The sequence below is a fragment of the Diorhabda carinulata genome, chromosome 7, assembly GCF_026250575.1.
Source record: "Diorhabda carinulata isolate Delta chromosome 7, icDioCari1.1, whole genome shotgun sequence".
NCBI lineage: Eukaryota > Metazoa > Arthropoda > Insecta > Coleoptera > Chrysomelidae > Diorhabda > Diorhabda carinulata.
In genome coordinates, this window is record NC_079466.1 from 23,513,790 (window position 1) to 23,537,203 (window position 23,414).

The 23,414-nt window shown below is 37.1% G+C and overlaps 1 protein-coding gene across 17 annotated transcripts in view; it reads right to left on the minus strand.

Annotated features, from left to right (window-relative positions):
* Positions 1 to 23,414, minus strand: part of LOC130896427 (cell adhesion molecule Dscam2) — a 177,487-nt gene that overhangs the window by 85,858 nt on the left and 68,215 nt on the right. For 9 of the 17 annotated variants that reach the window (XM_057804504.1, XM_057804498.1, XM_057804500.1 and 6 more), the window contains exons 6-8: positions 4,315 to 4,577; positions 1,423 to 1,647; positions 990 to 1,346 (exon numbers count right to left, since the gene is read on the minus strand). In XM_057804504.1, coding sequence (XP_057660487.1) covers positions 990 to 1,346; positions 1,423 to 1,647; positions 4,315 to 4,577 — 845 coding nt within the window. Of the gene's footprint in view, positions 1 to 989; positions 1,347 to 1,422; positions 1,648 to 4,314; positions 4,578 to 9,172; positions 9,303 to 10,666; positions 10,797 to 15,394; positions 15,519 to 18,036; positions 18,164 to 19,228; positions 19,353 to 19,863; positions 19,988 to 23,414 lie in introns of all 17 variants that reach the window. The other 8 variants (XM_057804503.1, XM_057804495.1, XM_057804497.1 and 5 more) reach the window with 6 other exon arrangements.

Consider the following 23,414-nt stretch of genomic DNA (forward strand, 5'->3'; position numbering starts at 1 on the left):
AAAACTGGCCTTGAATTCTCATTTTTTCAGTATTCTCCTTCGAAAATTTGTCCTGAATTCTCATTTTTTCAGTATTCTCCTTCGAAAATTTGTCCTGAATTCTCAGTGTTTCCAGTATTCTCCTTCGAAAACTGGCCTTGAATTCTCAGTGTTTCCAGTATTCTCCTTCGAAAACTGGCCTTGAATTCTCAGTGTTTCCAGTATTCTCCTTCGAAAACTGGCCCATATCCGACTAAATATTTTATTTTCGAATGTTATTAACTTCTTCTGGGCGAGTTTCGTTAGTGTCCACACCTCAGCTCCATACAATAAAACTGGTTGTATTATGACTGTGTATATTCTCATTTTCGTATTTTTTCACATCAGTTTACTCTCAAGTAATTTCTATATGCTCCAAAAACATCTACCGGCTGCGTTTAACCTCATCTGTATTCTTCAGGAATCAGCTGTATCCCATAACATCCAGCGTTGAATGATTGGGCTCCGCGCTCTTCCCACTTTCATATATTCAGTCTTATTTTCGTTTACCACTCAAGGGTGGAAAATCGAAAGGAGTTTTTTTATTGTATCTTGCGCAATTTCGTTTATGGATTGATGAATTCGGTTTACCAAACTGACGACGCTCCTTGTGTTTCCTTATATTCCCTTTCTAAAAAATGAACTCTAATCTTCAGGAGATACATAACATTGTATCAAGGTACCATATTTTCATTCATTCATTCATTCATTTCAGCAATATTTGGCATCAAAATGAATGAACTAAAGTTTGATTTGCTATCTAATCAGACTTAGTTCCCTGGGATCACTTTCCGTACCTAAATTTGAAAAAATAGCTCGGTAATAAATTGAAGAGATATCGGCAGTTATTGGTTATTTTTAAGAAGGTCTCAAGATAGAAAAAAAGTGTTTTTAAGTCTCGGTTTCGGAAAAAACTTGAACCTGTCCACCGTAACATCGAACCTATATCCAACAGATTAATAATGTCTTACCTCTTTCCCAAACAACGGCTTCTACGGGATGACCGGCAAACGGGCAATGTACGATGAGGGTACCTCCAGCAACGATCGCTTGTTTTTCCATACTACGAACGAAAGGTAAACCGTACACGTTGATGCGCGCGGAATGATCAGCTGAACCGACTTTGCTACTAGCCACGCACCTATATAAACCGCCGTCATTTGTGTGAATAGCACTTATATTGAGATGGGACACTACATCGCCATTCACCGTAACGTATTGACCGATTTGGTACACTTCACTATTCGCTAAACGTCGTCCGTACAATTCCCAACTGATTTCAGGAGTGGGGTTACCGGAAGCGATGCACTTCATAAAAACGGAATTACCTGCAAACATATACAAATTAATGAAATGTAAAAAGTTTAGTACAAGTACCCTAAATGATATTTCGTGGTGTTTTACCAGGTTGGACGGTCTCTTCGTTGAAAGCGTGACGAATTTGTGGTGGTTCGAATCTACCTCCTAATTTCAGTTCGGCCGTTGCTTCGGCGCTCTCTTGATCGTTACGAATGAAACATTGATACATTCCCTTGTCTTCTTTTCTCACGGCTTCGATTTTTAAAACCGGGTCGCTGTGATCGATCGGATTACCATCTTTCAACCAACTGACGGTCTTGATCGGATTTCCTGACATAAATTAAAATCGATTAAACTAGAATACGCTTACGAATGATGCTAGAACCAAAAACTTGTATCGGAATCAAAGTTGATTCTGGTATGCAACAAAACACTCAATCAGTTGTTGGCTAACGTAAAGGCAGTAGAGCTTCTCTGAAGACAAAGAAGATGAAGACTACGTGACTAAGTTAGGGGCCACTCAACTACTGCCAGGGCACGAACACGTAAATACGATCAAACGGCTGCATACGAGACAAAACCTCATGGACATGGCGGAGGGAACACTGCTGCTTATTAGAAAGAAGTCAAAATCTTTGGTAAGCACATTGAAGTCGATTTTTACATATACAACAAAGGAGGAGATTGCCAGTTTTATGGAATAGGAAAGGAAATTACGATTCACTTCCTTTGGAACTGTCAAGGTCTTATAAACACGCGCAAAACATCCTAGGAATCGATTTAGTGGAAGGAGTCTTTCTTCAATGCCAACAACGCATGGGGGGCTCTCAAGTAACATGATGTCATTGTCGGTTCTATGTATATTGAAGAAGAAACTACTACTGTCAAGGTCTTATAATTGATGGTAGAAAAATTAGAAGTTTGTTCGATGCTACAAGGCATAAAATCAAAAATCCAAAGGGCGCATGACGAAAAAGCAGAACCACATAGAGCAAAGATCGTCTCTTTAACATATTTCTCGTCAAACACGAAAAGCCAAAAGTTTTTTGAACAAAACAACATAGAATCAAGAACGTTGCTTAAAGATGTTGATTCTCGTCGAACATAGAAGGATAGAGACACGGGATGAATGATTGAGCTGTGACTGTCGCTTCAAGATGTTAATTTTCGTCAAAACACGAAGAGCCAGAGGATGATAGGGCAGAAGAAAATAGAACCAAGATCGTCACTCAAAGAGATCGTTTCTCATCGAACAAGAAGATCCAAAGGCACAGGATGAATGTATATTGCTAAGATTGTTGCTTTAAGACATCTTTTATCGTCAAAATACGAAGAGCCAGAGGATGATTGAGCAGAGGAACAAGGAATCAAGATAGTAGCTTTAAGAGATAATTTCTCATCGAACCAGAACATCCAGAAGAACAGTATGAATGTACAGAAGAGTGTTTAGCTTAGATTGTCACTCTAAGACATCGTTTCTAGTCAAAACACGAAGAGCCAGAGGATGATTGAGCAGAGGAACAAGGAATCAAGATAGTAGCTTTAAGAGATAATTTCTCATCGAACCAGAACATCCAGAAGAACAATATGAATGTACAGAAGAGTGTTTAGCTAAGATTGTCACTCTAAGACATCGTTTCTAGTCAAAACACGAAGAGCCAGAGGATGATTGAGCAGAGGAACAAGGAATCAAGATAGTAGCTTTAAGAGATAATTTCTCATCGAACCAGAACATCCAGAAGAACAATATGAATGTACAGAAGAGTGTTTAGCTAAGATTGTCACTCTAAGACATCGTTTCTAGTCAAAACACGAAGAGCCAGAGGATGATTGAGCAGAGGAACAAGGAATCAAGATAGTAGCTTTAAGAGATAATTTCTCATCGAACCAGAACATCCAGAAGAACAATATGAATGTACAGAAGAGTGTTTAGCTAAGATTGTCACTCTAAGACATCGTTTCTAGTCAAAACACGAAGAGCCAGAGGATGATTGAGCAGAGGAACAAGGAATCAAGATAGTAGCTTTAAGAGATAATTTCTCATCGAACCAGAACATCCAGAAGAACAATATGAATGTACAGAAGAGTGTTTAGCTAAGATTGTCACTCCAAGACATCGTTTCTAGTCAAAACACGAAGAGCCAGAGGATGATTAAGCAGAGGAACTAGGAATCAAGATAGTAGCTTTAAGAGATAATTTCTCATCGAACCAGAACATCCAGAAGAACAATATGAATGTACAGAAGAGTGTTTAGCTAAGATTGTCACTCTAAGACATCGTTTCTAGTCAAAACACGAAGAGCCAGAGGATGATTGAGCAGAGGAACAAGGAATCAAGATAGTAGCTTTAAGAGATAATTTCTCATCGAACCAGAACATCCAGAAGAACAATACGAATGTACAGAAGAGTGTTTAGCTAAGATTGTCACTCTAAGACATCGTTTCTAGTCAAAACACGAAGAGCCAGATGATGATTGAGCAAGAAAACGTAGAATTAAGAACGTTGCCTCAAGATATTGATTCTCGTTGCACACGAAGAGATAGAAGCACAGGATTATTGTATAGGACAACATAGAGCTATGATTGTCGATTTAACGTGTTGATTCTGGACAAACACGAAGAGCCGGAGGATGATTGAGCAGAGGAACAAAGAATCAAGATCGTCGCTTTAAGAGATCGTTTCTCATCGAACCAAAAGATCCAAAGGCACAGTATGAATGTACAGAACAACATAGAGTTCTCTAGTAAGTGATTTGTAGAACATAGAATGCAAAGTTTGTGTTGACCGATTAGTTCCTTACTAATCATATTTGGTGTCATTTTCAAGTCACAAACATCAAAGTATTCAATGATGAATCCCAGTTCTGTTTTGACGTATACAATAATTGAACGATATCGAGAAGTTGATAGAAACGTGGTTATTAAGCGACATATGTTCATGGTATAGAGCGTGAACGATGGAAAATAGAAGAACAAATTAATAAACATAAAAATTACCTTCGAATTTGCATGTAAACACAGCTGGTCTTCCGAAATCTATAGTCTGGATCGGTGGATCGATTTTGGCCTTCAAAGGAGCGGTTACAGTTAGAACAGTTTCGACGCTTTCGCCGCCCACGGAATTATTAACGACGCATAAATATTTTCCGGAGTCTTCGACTTTCGCTTCGCGAATGATAAGCGTGCCCGCCACTTGTTTTACTCTGTCGTTTAGGATGACGGCTTGTTTGCGGTTTGTTCCCTCGATGAACTTGTACCATCTGAAACAAAAAAAGAGAAACGTTTGTAGACTGGTGATGAAAGTTTATTTATGCGGGTTTCTGCTGACGGGGCAATTCGACAGATTTCGACCAAATGTCTTTGATATATAAACAATAATCAACGGAAGCGAAGCGACAATGGGGACAAATTGCTATCTCCGAAAACTGTATTTCTTTTGACGTGCCTTGACAACATCTTGTTCCCTCACGACTTTTTTACTACCTCAGTTTTTCCGCTCGGAAAAGTTCAAAAATGCGGCGATTTTCAAGATCCCGCAGTTATTTTTACGAGAATGGTTCCAGAAGTACCTGGTCTGACCTAGAGATGGCGGTAGTTGCTTGATGGTCTCACCACCTGCCATGACCGGCATCGCAGTGGTCGATCAAATGAGGCGACGACTCTAGAAATGTTGTAGAAAATCCACAAGGCGGTTCTGGATGATCAAAGATTTAAAGCGTCGGAGCTAGCAGACATAGAAGGCATGTCAAAAAGTGTTGTACATCGTATATTAACTGAAAATTTGGACATGAGCAAGATGGATGCCGTGTTTGCTCACCGAAACAAAAACATCGTCGATGTTTCCTCGAATTTTCACAGAAATAGAGCCAAATTTTTAGGTCCATCACTACACATCCGAAACAAAAGGAGAATCAAATCAATGGACTGAAAAGAGCAAACCGGCTACAAAGAAAGACCGTTCCATCTGTAGACAAGGTCATGGCGTCGGTTTTTTGGGATAATTTTCAGTGACTATCTTGGAAAAGAAAAATTATCAACGGCGAGTATTATGCGAACTTATTGCAATGTTTTAGCGAAGAAATCAAGCAAAAAACGGCCGCATTTGGCTAAGAAGAAAGTGTTGTTTCATCAAGACAATACACCAGTTCATACATCCGTTATTGCAATGGCCAAAATTGATGAATTAAAGTTTGAATTGTTATCGCATGCCCCCTATTCGCTAGATTAAGCCCCCTCATATTATATTCCGTACCTATACTTTGAAAAAATGACTCGATGGTCCGAGAAATTTTCCAAGAATGAAGAGGTAATATCGGCAGTTTGAGAACGTTGTCGATTCTTATTATAAAAAGATAAATTTTGGGCGAAATACTTCTGATACCATCCTCATACATGCTAAAGTTACTGATCTAAAGGATATCCCGGGATAAGATGGAAACTTTGGTACCCTATCCGGAAATTTGGATGCGTTTTTCAATTCTCTCTTGAAGGTCCATTCTCAGCTCTATACTGTCTTGGAGTAAAATGGAACAAACTTAAAACGATCGGGAATAACCTTTACAAATGCGATTTTTTTCTGTTTTTTGTTCGGTTCTACCATATTTCCTATTTCAAAGCTTGCATAAACGCGGAGACCTTGTTCAAGACGAGGCAGAACTACAACAGTTAGAGATGACCGATTTCTGGTTTCTAGTGCGTTGAGAAACCAAAAGGTCATTGTAATTTCACTTCGAAATCATCTGAATTGAAGTGAAAAACGTGAATGGACATTTAGGAAGCCACTTCACGCTGCTGTATTATCTTCTCGAGCTAGAGCTACTGGACCGTCTCTTTCCCATAAACATCGAAGTGAAGTCACGTTTTATTTTCAGATGAAACTCGATTCTGTCTTACCTAAAGGTGTAAGAAAGTGACAACTGATCCAATTTTTCATAAAATACATTAAAATACCCTCTTGAAACGAATTCTTTATAATACATCACTCCCAACATTTCTAATCCAAAGATACGACTTCCATTTGCTGGAGGATCAGTTATGGTATAGGGAGGCATATCTTTTGATGTTGTACCATTCATGGTTATTCTTGGAGACGACTCCAGCGATAATGTACGGCGCCCTACACTGTTCGGTTAGTTTATCGACGAGGTTCAAACCACGCAATTTGTTTGGCCTGCTCGTAATCCAGATTTAAACCCCATAAAACACTTTTGGGGTGAGATAAAGAGACGTACTAGAGAGCTTAGGGTCATACTGGTGAAGGAATCGGACAGTCTTCCGCAGAATATAATTCAAAATCTGATCCAAAGAAAAGTTTCGTCGGCAGTAAGCTCTTAGCTAGAGGGAATAGTTTCAAGAACAGAAACTCACCCTCCACGGGAACAAAACTTAACTAATTTTGAACCTGAAATACAAGATGGAGCGATTCTAGACCGATTTGAAAGTTTTAAAAAAAGTAGTGTGAAATTTTCAGTCACAGAAAAAGTAAAAACCCAAAGAATAGAATGCAGGAAACGTCAATAGCTTTTTTTAAGTTAAAAGTGCGGTAGTTGCTTTCCAATATCACATCAGTTTGACATTTTTTTCGGTAATCAAAACTAAAAAAAAAAAAAGAAGTGATCAGCTTTTCGTATTTATGAATTTTCCCGAGCGGAAAAACGAAGCGACTTTTTTATTTTTCGTTGCGACAAATGAAATAATTCCAAAAATAGCGAAGGAGCATTTGAATTCCACAATTCCACAATTTAAAACTACACAATCAATATGGTTACTAGAATGAGACTAGATAATTGGCGAAAAATATAATGAAGTCACAATTATGTATCAAAAAGGCGTTATACCTATAATATGGTACGGGGTACGATTGCGCCGGACAAAGTGCTACGGCCGAGTTACCCGATTCAACAATTTTTATGTTGATAGTCCTCGAATTCAATTGTGGTCCTACCGATCCAGTGGGCTCTATAAATAAATGATAATAAATGTTATGAATCGTACCTGGATGGAGTACCCTTTCTATATTTGGAGCTAATACCAAAGGGGTCGTCGATTTCTTGAAGACAGTTATATAAGAAAATCATGCAATATACTGTACCTTGACAAAGGGGTCCTAGGGAAGTATTATTTGAATCGAAACAACTATTGTTACAAAATATACTTTTCTACTCAATATCGCCAAAAATTTCGGGGAACATTTGGGGAGATTACCTTCTTTCAATACAAACGGCATGTCGTGTGTTTCTAACCAATCTAAAGAGGCCAGATCCGACCAAACAAAAATGATTTCGTCATTGGGGTGATGCGTATTAAGAAAATCAACCAATTTCGGAAGACATCCCTTCGTACCTTCTAACGCCTCACCCTTCACATGCTCGACATAAGGATGTGTAATGGTTGTTTTGGATCGGCACACCAAACTAAAACCTATTACCAAAAGTAACAGCTGTGCAAGCAACCAATGACGAATAAAAATAAACAGAAAGTGGGAATTCGGGAATAAAAAATACTAAGGAAGGAGAAAAGCAGACAGAGTCAGGATTTGAGAGAAGATCAAACCATGAAATACACTTTTCAATGATGCGCCAATCAGAAGGTTGCAATGGATAAATCACAGTTGCATGGAACAAACCAGAGGTCAAGAGGAAACGAAATAGACCAAAAAAACGATGGAGGAAAGTAGTAGAAGAAGACCTTAAAGAGAAAAACATCCAGAGCTGGAGAGAAAAGGCGAGGGATCGAAAGAACGCAAGGGAAGTTACTAGATTATAGACCTATATACATAAATACAAGCCTATATATATATATAATTTGTCTTTGGTACATTCCACCAAGGTTCAAATATGGTATTCCTTGTTCACATCCACTTATTTTTCTATAAATGATCGAAAATGCAATATAACTTGGGCGAGTTACACATATATACATCTCGCACGGTGCGACTAGCATGCAGCTCGAAGACCAACGAGTGCTCCATGCGTGCTAGTCGCATTCAGCGTGCAGCGACACTTATAGCCGATGTTTGGCGCTGCAGGCAACGTGCGTCTTGAATTGGCGCAAGAGAAAAACACATTTCCATGTCCATTTATTCTTCTTCGACGACGACATTTCCCAACGAAATGAGTTCTCACCACTCACTAGCACGTGCCATGACCATGGGCACCAAAAATGATGGTCGCACCGTGCGAGATGCTTATATGAGTAACCTGTCCAAGAAAAACTTGACAAAAATTGAAATGACACGAAAATTTGAAACAAAAAATGTGTATTATCCGTGGCAACTGGATTCTAAGGCAACTAATTTTTTCCGAAAACTTTTGCTACATAAATTATGACATGACAAGTCCTGTAGAACGTTTTTAGCATAGACAACTACATTTTTAGTCCTTTCATATTCGATATGTTGTTTTGGTAGAAATTTTCAAACACAACTGATCGAAAAAATATCCAAAATGATCTTTCTGAAACGTTCTTACAAAACACTGAGGTAAAGTTGTCCCAGCCTTTTTCGAAATTCAAAAAAATAAAAGTTGTGCTGCGAAACGTGCTTTTTAATATTGAAAGTTTTATGGACTGATAAATAATTCGGAAAAACTTTCTTCATAAGTCAGCACATGGGAAACATCAAAGGGATGATAAAATTTGGGCGTCATCGAAATATATATACATTATTATTATTTTTTATTTTGAAACTACCTTTTTCTCGGTGTAGGAAAAGCTTGAGCATCGCATAATAATGCAATATCCAAGTCGCTTTTCCCGATTTGTTTAGTAAGACCGTCTCCAGATAATTTAGGCGCAGTTTGTCCAGTCGGTTCTAAATTTATGAAAAAAATAAACTAATTTAATTAATTTAAATTACCTATATCGCGGGACAGGGTAACCGGAAACGTCGCAAGTTATTATAGCGTCACATCCAGAAGGAAAATCTTGAACGATGCTTCCTTCAATTTTTTTACCGGCACTTTTTGGAGATACGTTACTCGTAGGCTCTAAATAAAAATTTTAATGCACTTTCCTCAAATTATAATACCAAAGGAAGTATTGAATTCCATTTTATGAAATTTGTTCATAATTTTCTCGATATTTACTAGTAAAAAAAGAAAAATTTGCAATAACCGGTGAAATAAATGATTTGATTGTTAAATAAATAAAATAAATCAAAGAATCGGGCAACCATAGATGATATCTCTCGAACAGAGAGTTGGGTTCGGTGTATAAGATAGGATAGGGATTCTAAATACTTAATACAGAATTGCGGAAACATCTGCAGGGCCAAACATAAGATATCCCAAACACAAAAAAAAAACCCTACGAACTTTTATCTCACTTGGAACCCTCCTCTTTTATCCGGGCTTGGGACCGGCTATGAAAGCACCCACCCAACGCAATCATAGGCAGGAAAAGGGTTGGCAAAGATTGCAAAGTCTTCGCAGTCATCGCAGCTGCAGCTAGGCAACCATTGATGCAAATACATGACTAAGTCCTAACGTACGATGAAGAAGAAGAAGAAAATAGAGAACTTGTAATCATACATAGTGAAATGCGGATCCTGTGGTTGGGGTTCTAATCTAAAATTCGGAATTGATTGGTAATAATTTTTGATTCATACTCAGTCAAAAATTAGTCGTTTAAAACTTATGGAAGAGGTCGTTTGAAACCAAAAAAATGATCCAAAGAAGATGGGAATCGATGGGAAAATGTAGATGCTACAAACCCCATCCATTATCCATAAGAGATCAACTCAGTGCAGCGTCCATTTCGCCAATGAGTACTCGTATAAACAAGAGGACAGTAGAGCTGATTTGTACGCCGTTACTGTATAGAGAAGTCATAACACAGCAGTACCTGAATTCGTAGAGCGAGAGGGAAAATAGATGAGGCTGAATTCAATAGATGCAAGTTTCATATAATCCGAGTTGTTGAGGATCATTGGTTGTTGGGTACGATCGAGTACCATAAACGAGAGTTTCTGTCTCAAGAAGAACTAACCACTCAACGAATTGAAGCTTTTTGGCGACCAATGCACTAAGGGAAACATACCCCAACCGTTCAATTGAGTACCAATGGTACCGTTGGTTCACGATGTGAATGAAATTGTAGATTTGTATAAATTGTAAGATATTTTCCAACTTACTTGAATTTTGGGTAGGGCGAACCGACTACTGGGCATAATATAGCAATGTCGGTTTTTTGGGAATGCGATAATATTTTTCCCAAAGTTTTTTCTCCAATCAACTTTGGCGGAATATTATTTGAAGGGTCTGAAATTATCGAAAATTGATTCGACGTTACATTAATTGCATAAACAACCGTTTACTTCCTGGAATTTGTTATTTATACAATCGGTACTTACATAAATCTGGGTACCGGGTAACCCGAAACTTGACAGGTTATCCAGGCTGTTTTATTTTTCGGTACCAATACATCCTTCCAACCCGTAAATTTTTCTCCATCTTTTTTAGGAGGTACGTTATTTGTCGGTTCTATACAATCAAAGTTAATATCATTTTGGGTACTTTAATTATTATTATATGAATGTTGGAATAGTGGTACTACAACTATGAACTCTAATAGAAGATTGCCGCCTGGTACTGCAAATAGCGCAAGATTTGTTGACCAATTAGCTGAAGTCAATGCTTCTAAACAAACGCTGAGAGTCTACTATCAAAGAAGAAGACAACATCTGTTCACGCATAGCCCAGGAAACCTTACAAACAATCAATAGGTGGAGCTTTGAAACCGTAAAACACAACTCCTTCTGCGCAGAAGGCTTCCTCAGACTTTTTGTCTCTAAGATCGCTCAAGGAAGATTCAAGGGATCGTCGACTTGTCTCACGGACGTTCGGGATGTGGTGATGATGATCTACTATTGATTGGCTTATAAATTCGCCCGTATTTTATTGAAAACTTGAGAATCGTGCATTATTCAGACGAATAAAAGCATAAACTGGATATTTTCAAGTTGCTACGAAGGTTGCTACTTAAGTTTTGAGATAGACACATAAAAACAAATATTTATAACTGGATATGGCTTTATTGGTTTTAAAAATATTCCCCATTTACATCAATCTGGTTGTGTATACGTTTGAACCAATTGTCGAAGCATTTTTTCCATTTCGATTGAAGTACCTACAAAACAAGTAATTTGGACGCATCAACCGCTTCAAAAACGTCTTTGAACTGATGTGTAATAACTCGTATTATCGTGGTGGAGAATGATTCGTCTTCTACGATTGGTTTCGAACACGATTTGCAAACAAATGCTTGTATACCATTCGGATTTTGCCGTTTTGCCGTTTGCTTCGAAGTGCTTCGTAAGCGCACAACTTTTGTTGGATTAAGCTACTCTCGAGAGATCCATATATTCGATTGAGGTGCAGTTTTTCTCAAAGACGTCTTGAAATCGGAGCACGGTGTTCCGAGATGGTTCACACTGTTGTTGTTTTAATCCACGTCGTAGAAAATCATCCCACAAGAATGTACGCGATTAAATTCCATTTCTGACAACACGTTCTGGCTACGTTCACCATTAAAAATGTCAAACTTTATGATGTCAACGTCAGATTTGACATATTCGTATCATTGTTGCCATATTTCAAAATTTGTATAATAACTTTGGTTATAAATTTCAAAAAATATTTTTGAAACAGAGAAAGTATTCAAAACATGTAATAGGATCTCAAAAGTAGTATTTAGTTTTGTACTGGAACTCAACAAATCCATAATAGTGCACCAGTTCGTACAATGAGTTAGAGCCCAACAAGTCTATAATAGTGCACAAGTTCGTACAATGAGTTAGAGCCCAACAAGTCTATAATAGTGCACAAGTTCGTACAATGAGTTAGAGCCCAACAAGTCTATAATAGTGCACAAGTTCGTACAATGAGTTAGAGCCCAACAAGTCTATAATAGTGCACAAGTTCGTACAATGAGTTAGAGCCCAACAAGTCTTTCGGGCCACAAACATTTTCAAATCCATGATCTACAAGATGTACGTAAAGTAATGATTGGAAAGTTGGTATAAATTGTTGGATTAGAATGAAAATGAGGTCTTGAAATTTGTAAATTTAAAAAAAAACCATCGACAGGAAACGAAACAAACATATACTTACAAATATCTAGGGACGGGATAACCAGATACCTGACAAGTTAACCAGGAAGTTTTATTTTCGCGAACGATAACATCTTTCCAACCAGTGAACCCATCTAATCCGTCTTTTTTTGGAGGGACATTGTTAGTTGGCTCTGTAATTATATTTTTCGTGCTATGGAATCAACGATAACGTTTTCTAAATGTTGGAAGTGACCCATGCTTCTTTTTGTTGGAAAAACTTTTGAATCGTCTTGTTAAAATGATAATTTCAGTATAGAATTTGTAAAAGATCCGAAGTCTCGAATATTGTGCATTATAATCAAATTTAGTAATGCTACATCAAAAATACAGAGTATTAAAGTTAGTGGAATGGAAGCTAAGTGAAAATAAAACAGAAATACTTTCATAAAAAGCTGTAATTGATCATACGTATCATTAGGAAGTCGGGTTGAGGTATTAGTGATTTTTCCATGAAATATTTACTTCGGCGTGAAAAATGTTTTGGTTTTCAACACAATCTCCTTTTAACAAGCCAAAAAAATTCGTTTAAATAAGCGTTTGTCCCTGTCATAGCCCCTATCGTCAGAAATTGATTCACATCAAGCCTTTTCTCTTAAATTTGGGTGAAAAAAGTAATCGGAGAGATCCCGATCGCTTAATATGGCAGAAGAAGTAATAATATATAATTTAACCCCAACAATAATTAAAGAATGTAAAGACGCAAAATCTGTATACTTATTTTAATAAAAAAAAATGTATTGAGGTTATGTAGATGGTCCTTATAAACCAAATATGGGATAGGATGGACAAGGCAGCTGTTCGTAGCCCAATTTGGCCGTGGCCGGAGCGTAGATTGAGGCAGGGGATGTAGACCACACCTCGCGAATCATCTTTCCGACGGAACCTCCTTCGGATTGCCCTTAAACCGCCTTCGAAGGACAAGATTTTTCATTTCGTTTCCATATCCGATCAAAACAAAACAACGAGTCCGATTTAGCGACAATAGCACTTCGAGAATATATTTACATGATAGAAGATTATTCTTATAAGTATTTATCGAACTGCTCCCGTACAATATGGTCTCATTAAACTGAAGATTACTTAGAAATATTGATGTTTACATAAAATATTTTCTGGCAATTTTCTTTCCTACGCATTTTATATTTTAGTGAATTTTCAGTACGACCCTCGTATGTAAACTTTTTTCAAATAATTATACTTTATGCGGTTTACAGGTTTTTTAACTGGTTTATAATTTATTGATATAACTTACAAATATTTCGGGACACTGGGAGGTTGAAATTTATCATCACGAAAATGTGAATCCATAGATTTGATTTTTGGTATTGGTTAGGAAATTTTTGGTATCTTATTCGCATCAACACACACATCAAAACAATGTCAGTTAATTTTAGGGTTTCTAGCTTCCTTGGAGACTGTTAATAACCGAAATAATTCAATTAAGTACGTTTTAAGTGCCCAAAAGTGGATTAAATACTTTTTTTATTCAACAATTAAATCGAACACTTACAGATAACGTGGTACCGGATATCCTGTTACTTGGCAAGTCAACCAGGCAGTGCCATTTCGTAATATGAAAATTTCTTCCCAACCAACGAAATTTTTCCCGATTTTCTTTGGGGGAACGTTACTAGTCGGTTCTGGAAATAGTAGATGATATCTAGTAAACCACGGGACTTTCAAAATTATTTCACAGACACTAGTACCAATCTAAAATTATATATAAATTGGGTTGTACAGGAAAATCGGGAAGTATAAATTGTAGACACGACATCCTATGTTGAAATTGAAAAATCGAAGAAAAACTATTTTTGGTGGCATACAAACTATTTGTGATATTTTCGAAATATTTTCCATATCAAAAGAAATATTAAAGAATTAGGAAATGACGAAAACAATACTGGAAATGCATTAAATTCATTTACCAGAAAAAAAGGTAGAACCGGAAACAGAAGTATGCAATTTTCTCACAAAATCTATTTATTAAACAAAAAATATAAATAAATAAAGTGGTTTAAATAATAATCTGATTACTGTTGGATGTCAAGACTATTAAGAACACACTATGCGTGTACATGCCCTCTTAAATACTAATCCTACTGTATACAAAAGCTATAATTAATTATATTTACGGTCCTCACGTCATATCAATACAAAAATAAGGAAAAGTAATTCGATAAGTTAATGTAACTTCAAGTGTCTAAGGGACATATAGAATCGCTTAACTACGAGGTTGGTTCCCGAAAAACCTACTGTTTCGCCTCTAGTGGATTGTTGTTGAACTATATTCGTTTATATTTCGAAATGGCGATAAAATTGGTCTTTATTGCGATTAAATAACGCCAAACACTTATAGGGGAATACCGAACTATTTATTCCTGTTGCTAATACAAATACAATCCGGAATGAAGAAGTGTTGGTGTACTAGTAGTGTATAAAAACATGATTTTTTTTTCAATTGTAGCGGCCACTTACAAAAATCTCGGTACGGGAAATCCCGAAACTTGACAACTCAACCACGCCACGGAACCAGATCTAACGTTAACTATCAAAAATCCAATTTCTGCGCCTACTTTCTTTGGCGAAACATTATTTGTAGGTTCTAGAAGTTTAATATAAAAAAAAAATATTATTTGTATAGAAGGTACCCGTTGCATATTTAGGATAATAATTCCAATATATCTAGTATTGTTGACATTAGACGAAAAGGTAAATATTTGTTAGGTTGAAAAAACATTTATCAAAGTATAGTAAAAACCCACAACTAAGTCGGAAGTTGTGGAACCGTTGGCGATATTCAAACTGAACACACTGTTCAAACCACCACTACACCGACACTTACAATAAAACCTTCAGTCTCTGAAGACGACAACTCGATTATCGAAACGGGTATTCAGCATTCACCACCGAGAACTCGATCTTCCAAATATATGAATAAATTTTGAGGAACTACGATTTAAAACTTACGAAAATCTTGGTACAGGAAATCCCGAAACTTGGCAAGTTAACCATGCTACTGAATCCGATTTTACTTTAATTAGAAACCCGATTTCTGAGCCAATTTTCTTCGGAGGAACATTATTGGTGGGTTCTAAAAAAATTGAACGTGTTAAATTCAACGGTGGTGATAGAGTAGGGTACCCCGTTAAGTACTAAGCCGCTTCCCATAGATTATTCCCACTTGTGACCTCATAACTCAGTTCGATGCAACTTCTTTCTCAGTTTTACAACCGAGACCTAACTGAGTCTTTACCGTCAATCTGCGCAAGCTTAAAACCGCGTGCGTTAGTGAGTTTTGTGAACTTGGATTGATGGTGAAGGGCTTGACTGACCCCGTTTAGCCACCTAGAGTTAGGGATGGTATTTATGGATCGGTTTGGTTAGAATGCTTGGTTTTTAAAAGTTCCCTTATTATAATTTTGATGCGAAAAACTTAACAACAAACCAGTTGGTTTGATAAATTCTAGAGTTTCGTAATGCCTGAAATCTTAAAGATCATAAACAGAAGTGAAAGCGAAAGAACAAGTAAAAGTTAGAGCTTAATCAAGATCAGTACAACTTTAAGAAACCTCATGGAGTTGAGAGCATCCAAAGATAATAACAAAAAAAAAAATTGTAGCACTTACAAAAATCGAGGCACGGGGTAGCCAGTAACCTGACAAGTCAACCACGCTATCGACGTAATCTTAACGTTGACAACTCTCCAACCTCCAAATTCAGCACCTACTTTCTTTGGAGGTACATTATTAGTTGGTTCTAGAAACAAAATAGAAAGAATGAAAAATTCCCGTTTCATAAAATTAATGAAGAAGCTGGAATTATTAGATAGTTTGAATTCGAACAAATGATTTCATTCAAGTCTCAACGGGCTTTAAATAAAGTTTCGACTTGTTGCTTCCATACTTTTCAATATAATAGAGTTCGAAGTCTCACAATGAGTTTCGCGCTTCGACCAAAGAAGGATTAACACCAATACAACTCAAAAACTCCTAAAAACATCAAATGAATGGAAGAAATTGTTCTGAACGGCCTGGCGTCCAAAAACAAAGGGAATCGCAACGCAGACTGGCATTTACCTGTCATGTAGTAACAGCGGCATTAAAGCAAAGCATTCCACTGCTAGAAATCGAAGAAGAAGCTTAAAGATCAACCAAACAACCTTGATTTGACATCAATTATTTCAAATACTTGGTATTGGACGTTAAGAAGATGATGAAAACTTAGTGCTCACGTTCCAACGATCCCTAGCGTTAAGGTGAGAGATGGAAGCGTCGGACAAAAAGATTTTGGCGAATCGAATATCGTAGCAGTGGAGATTGGGGGGTACAATAAGCACGAATAATGATAGACCCTTTAACATTATTCTAGGACATTGGAATGGTATCCTTGAAAAAACTAAGACCCCCAAGTGACATTGAAGTAGAAGAAGACTTCTAACATAAAAAGAAGCCGTTCAAAACGCGCGGAATGGGGATATGCTTTGAAAATTGCCTCAAATACTTGGAAAATTTTAATGTAGCATATATTTTGAAAGATATTTTTCATCATAAGTATTTCTGTGCACCTTTCTGTACGTTTTTACCATTGATGGAAGCAGTGCTGGAAGTCTTCTTTGGTGGGAGCCTTTAGGAGCTCTGTCGTTTTTTTTACCGTTTCCATCGACTCAAATCGGATCCCTTTTTCTAATCTTTCAAGAAAATCTGATCGGACCCCTTGACGCAAGAGCTTTTGGTGGTCATTCGACGATCTGCACGCACCATTGGTGCAGGCCATCTTCAGTGCTGTCTCGGCTCTTACTAAAGCGCTCACACCACTTTAAAATACGGGTACGAGATAGAGAATTGTCCCCATAGGCCTTTTGCAACAATTTATAGCATTAGGTCCGAGTTTTTTTCAATTTAATGAAATTTGAGCTTGATATTGCACATGGTTTTCGGCACGAGGAAAAACCACGTTCGTTTCAAACCGCTACTACACAAATACTATGATAGTGACGGAAACATGTTTTTGGACGTGCATAGACAAGATATCTAGATACCCAACGCACTATTCGTTTTTTAACCCACCCATCTAGGGCGCCCTCTAGGCGCTCGGGCACGTTATTTAATAGCCAGACCTCGTATAAATGTTGTAAGTATTAATTAACAATTAACAATCGTTAATCATAGTAATATGTAAAAAAGGTATTGTTTATATAGAAGAAGTGAACGTGCAACGTGTAGAAATGGAATATACCTGAACATCGGGACCGGATAGGCTACCACAGGACACATAAGGAATACGTCATTGTTGTTTGTCGCAATGATCAACGTAAACCGCACCTTATTATCGATAACTTTTGGTGGAATATTATTCGTCGGTTCTGAAAATTAACGAAACGTGATTTTTTAATATGGAAAATTTACCTGAATAACGGAACGGGGTAACCGACCACTTCGCAAGTCAACACCGACGTTGTATTTTGGGAATAAACGTAAATTTTTCCACCTTCGTATTTTTGACCAGGTAGTTTGGGGGATATTTTTCCGGTCGGTTCTTGAAATTAGAATGGAACGGATTGTTTAGAAAAACGTGATATTGAATAAGATTATCATGCAAACTACTTTTACCTGAAAGTTGGAGACGGATACCCTTGTACCGTACAAATTAAAGGAACGACTGTGTTCAAAGGAACTTCTTTCTTTAAACTTGCCACATCGATATCTTTGACTTTTGGAGCAACGCCGGTTACAGGTTCTAATGTAAGTGAAAATATCTTAAATTAGAATTATACTTATTGTCCGTACCTGAATGTTGGCGCTGGTAAACCTTGAGCTTGGCACAGAAGACCAAAACTTTGATCTTTCTGTTTAACAAATGTCGAGCTTTTCGCTTCGGAAGAAAACGTCGGTGCTTTGGAACCAACTGGTTCTGTGTATAAAAGAAAACTGCCGTGTATTCAAACCAATAAAAACATGTCACTCAATAAGTCGTGTCACTAACTATTTCATTCATCGATGTAAACTCCTTCAAGACCAATACTATCATTCTAACGCTTCTCCAACTTCTCGATGCCGTGCTTATAGAAGAATTTGTCAGTTTCAGTAATTGCTTCTTCATTTGACCTGAATTTCTTACGACGAGCATGTTTTTGAGATCAGGGAACGCCTTTGGACACTTCGGACGTGGTTCACCGGATGCAGTCCACTCAGATGATGATTGTTTCATCCGTTGTCACATATCGACGCAACAAACTGCTTCCTGATATCTTTAGGGCTGCAACTATCTCACGCAATTTCAATTTACGATTAGATAAAACCAATTTGTGGACTTCTTTGATATTTTCTGTAGCGTCCACCTCAATTGGACTAACAGAACGTTCACCATAATCTGTACGACCACGATTAAATTCAGCAAATGGTTTCGAATAACACTTTTGAAATTATTGCTGAGCTTGTACAGTTTTTCATCAAGAAGAAATGATAAATTAACATACGAAACTATTTTACAAATACCAAAATGGATTTGACAAAGGCAGCGCCATCTATTTGTCAGTAACACGACTTATCGAGTGACGATATATCTGAATGTCGGCGTGGGTAAACCTTATGCTTAGCACCAAAGACCAGATGATCGAACTTTGGTGCTTGGAAACCAATTGGTTCTATATACAAGTCGTAAACAATAAATCTATTCGGATATCTATTGGGACAAACCTAGTGCTTGGTACAAAGACTAAAGCTTTGATCTTTGTGTTTAACGAAAGTAGACGTTACTGCTACCGAAGGAGTTGGTACTTTAGAGGTAAAACATAGAACCTACCTGAATGACGGCGTGGGTAAACCTTGTGCTTGGCACAATAATCCAAAACTGGTTCCTAATTTTTTGATAAAAGTTGAACTTTTTGATTCAGAAGGAAACGTCGGCGCTTTTGATCCAATTGGTTCTACGAGAAACATTTATTCGAAAGCTAGTAACAATAATCAACATGTTACCTGATTTGGGATGTGGTGTTAAAGGAAAATAATAATATTGAAAAGGAAATTCTCAAATAAGCTCAAAATAGTAACCAAAAAAATTGGCGTCAAAAAGACATTACTCTCTGGTTTTATGATTGGTGAATGTCGTCGTCGAATGGGATAATTTTACATACTAAGGTGACATAATATACAGGGTATATCCAATAAAACTATATCTTATTACGAATCTGAATTGTCGAAAACAACACGGTTGTTGAATGCATTTTGGACAAAGAAACCTCATAGAAGTTTTTATTGAAACAACCGAGGAGGTACAGATATTAGTTGAAAAAAATATGTGTGTCCAGAATCAACACAACATCTGAATTTGTCATCTGGCTTTTGGAATATTTCAAATGATTGATCGAAGGGAAATAATCCGACTCAAAGTAATCTTGCACACAAATATTTTACTGGTAGATGTAATCAATGTTATACCTAAAATTTGGAGTAGGCAATCCCTGAGCTTGGCAAAGTAATCCGAAACTATGACCTTCTTGTCTAATGAAAATCGAACCTTTCGAATCCGATGAAAAACTCGGTGCTTTGGAACCTATGGGTTCTGATAATAATAAAATCAAAAAAAAAATCATACACATTAACGCGTAATAAAATCGACACACCCTATATGAGTTCGTTTGGGAATTTAACCCTTTTTATAAGGAAAAATTTTGTTTCATAAACTGAACAAAAGCCAATTTTTTATCCTGGACGTTTTCTGGGAACTAACTTCTAGTTGTTAAATTTGTCAATAGGATTAAAATCACGACTTATTGCTGTTCCAACTAGGTATTGGTTGATATATGTCTCCTTCATAAACCCAGCTTTACAAGTCATTCCATCACTTCCTGGTTATAATATAACGAAGTCAGATTGTCTAGACGAGATATGGATACGAAACAAACAAATTTCGTCTTGAACAACCCACGAAGTTCTTCCATAAGTCACCATTCCTTCAATACACACTTGTATAAATCAAAAACATAAAAAATACAAGCCTCCAGTGTCCATGAGCTTGATCAGGTTGGTTAATTTTGAATCTTCGACGAGTTTGTAAAGGTGTAATCCATTTTCTGCAGGTCTCCGATCTACAGCTACACCATAGATTATGGAAATAGTGATTGTTTCCAAATATGCTTTGGTGCTGATCTCAGCATTCATGTGTGTAAAATTGCTCAGTCCAATGACTCAAAACATCTAATGGTTTAGTGTAGACAACTTGAAGTGTTTATATCTCGAAACCGTTTGTCTATTGAAGTCTCTATGGACCTTTGGTATATTTGCTTTGGTGCTGATCGATTTAATAGCTCGAATTTTTCTCTATACCGAAGAGGTGGGTCGACTTTGTCTTTTTTTTTATGAAAGAATAATGAACCTGAATGAAAATAGGATACCCAAATTTGGATTATCAAAAAGAATATAAATACTTTACCAATTGACAGACTAAAAGACATATTTTGAAGTTTTTGGATTGTATTGAAATGGACGAGAACTTACTTGAACGAAGGTGCTGGTAAAGCCTGCGCCGGACAGAGCAAAGCCAAATTTTTCCCGATCGGCCTTTCCAACGTGAAAATCTTTGACTCGGATGAAAAAGCGGGTGCCTTAGAACCGATAGGTTCTAATGAAAAAATTGCGATACAAGTTAAACGTAAGTTACTGACCTAAATTTGGGAATCGGGCTGCCTTGGGCGTCGCAAGGCAGAACTAAATCTTGTTGCACCTTACCGATGACGGCATCTAGTTTGGATTTGGGCGGAAGTCTAGGAGGGGTATACCCGATCGGTTCTGTTATAAAAATTTGGGAGTGAATTCGTTTTGTGATTGGCGACTTACCTGAAAGTAGGCGAAGGATACCCTTGCGCTAAGCACAATAAACCGAAACCTTGTCCGATACTTCTAGTGTAAGAAATACTGGTTGCATCGTTAGAAAACGAGGGCGCTTTATATCCGATGGGTTCTAAATCGGAAACAAGAAAACAAGTAATTTACCTGAATTTTGGTATGGGCAAAGCTTGCGCCGGACACATTAGCACGAATCCTTGTCTTTCCTTGGCGTCGTAGGAAAAAATTTTGGACGTCGAGGAAAATGAAGGGGGCTTATGCCCTATAGGTTCTGGATAAAACGAGTAGATGAAAATAATAATTTATATAAATTTGGGGATAGGTAACTCTTGCCCTCGACGTAGTATTAATATAAATCTGTTAACGAGCTAATTTTGGGGTTAATTTGAAAGAATAGAACAAATAGATCAGAGAAATAGCCAGAAATGAAGGAAAGCTAATAGATAGTAAACGGGGGGTAGAGAAAAAGTTGGTGTCTTTACCGAGGGACATAAAAGAATCGAAAAATATAGGCGATCTGGTTTACTCAGCCTTGTGGCAGAAGAAAAAGATAGAACTTATCAAAGATGTAGGAAGAAAATTCGTAAATTGCTCGGTCTAGTTATTAATAAATCTAAAATAGTATTTAAGAAGATATCTGCAAGATTTAATAATGGATTGTCCATGGCTTAACCATTTTCTTATCCAAAGTTGTTTCTTTTTCAACAGACTATACCGCGATTTAGTTATTTTTTAACTTTAAACGTGTACAAACCCGAAGAAAAGGGGCCAGGGGCCAGGCCAACGCTGGCTTGTTTACAGTACTGGCGCCACTGTCGTGTTAATCGTCAAAAACGAGAATCCTTATGGAAAAAAAAGTAAATTCGCAATATCCCGAAGAAGATGATATTTGGGCACGAATTTTTGGAAATTATATCATTGATGGAAATCAATATTCCAATATAATGTCGAACTTATATGATTTCAGCAGATGGAGAACTGTCCCATTACCAAATTTTTCCAAATCGGTAAATAGGAAAGGCGCGGATCGATGGAATGACCAGCAAGATTTCCTGATCCGACGCAATTAGACTTGTTTTTGTCAGAAATACTGTATAAAAAACTGAACTACTCAATTTAGATGACTTAGAAGGATTAATCACACTTGGGATTAGATCAGTTAAGCTTGAGATGTTTAGTAACGTTAAAAGACATTTCTAGAAAAATTTAGCACGTTTTGGACGTCTCCTATATCGAAATTTTGTTATTTTCCACATTATTACTTTTTCACTACGTATTTAGTGTTTTTGCTAAATAAAATATTACTTTTTGGTAATAAATCCATTTGACTTTTGCTCACCATACGAGAATATATTGAAAAATTTCAATGTCAAAATATTTTATTACTCTTACAGAGAACCTGCAACGTCTCTAGACCTTAAAAAAATGTTTCTGCTTGCTCTGCAAACCAGACCTCCACTGCTTTTATTACCTCCTTGTTGGAAGAAAATTTACGACCTTTTAAACTTTTTTTCAGTTGCAGAAAGAGATGATAGTCGGACGGAGTCAAATCTGGGGAATAAGGAGGGTGTTCTAGTAATTCGAACTCTAAATCACGAATTTTTTGCATGGTAACATGGGATTTGTGTGCAGGGGCGTTGTCCTGCAAAAACAAAAACACCTTTGGATAGATTTCTGCGTCTTTTCTCTTTAAATTTTTGCCGCGGAATTGTCGAATAGTTATCTCCAGTTATTATTCTACCCTTAATTAAAAAATCAATCATGATTACTCCACGACAATCCCAAAAAACTGAAGCAAGAACTTCTGAAGCAGATTTTTGGACACGAAACTTCTTAGGTCTTAGAGCACCAGAGTGTTGCCATTCCATCGATTGTTGCTTTTTTTCTGGATCGTAGAAATGTACCCAAGTCTCATCCATAGTAACAATTCGGTTTAAGAAGTCTCAAATCGAGCACAGATTGAACGCGATGCTTCTACCTTTGCGCGCTTTTGGTCAACATTCAAACATTTGGGGATCCGTTTTGCAGCAATTTTCTCATGTCCAAATTGACGTTTTATCCGTTTTAGTCCAATTCGAAGGTCTGATAAAATCATTTTATGGAACGCATCGATATTTTCGGGGACTGACACAGAAACTGGCCGC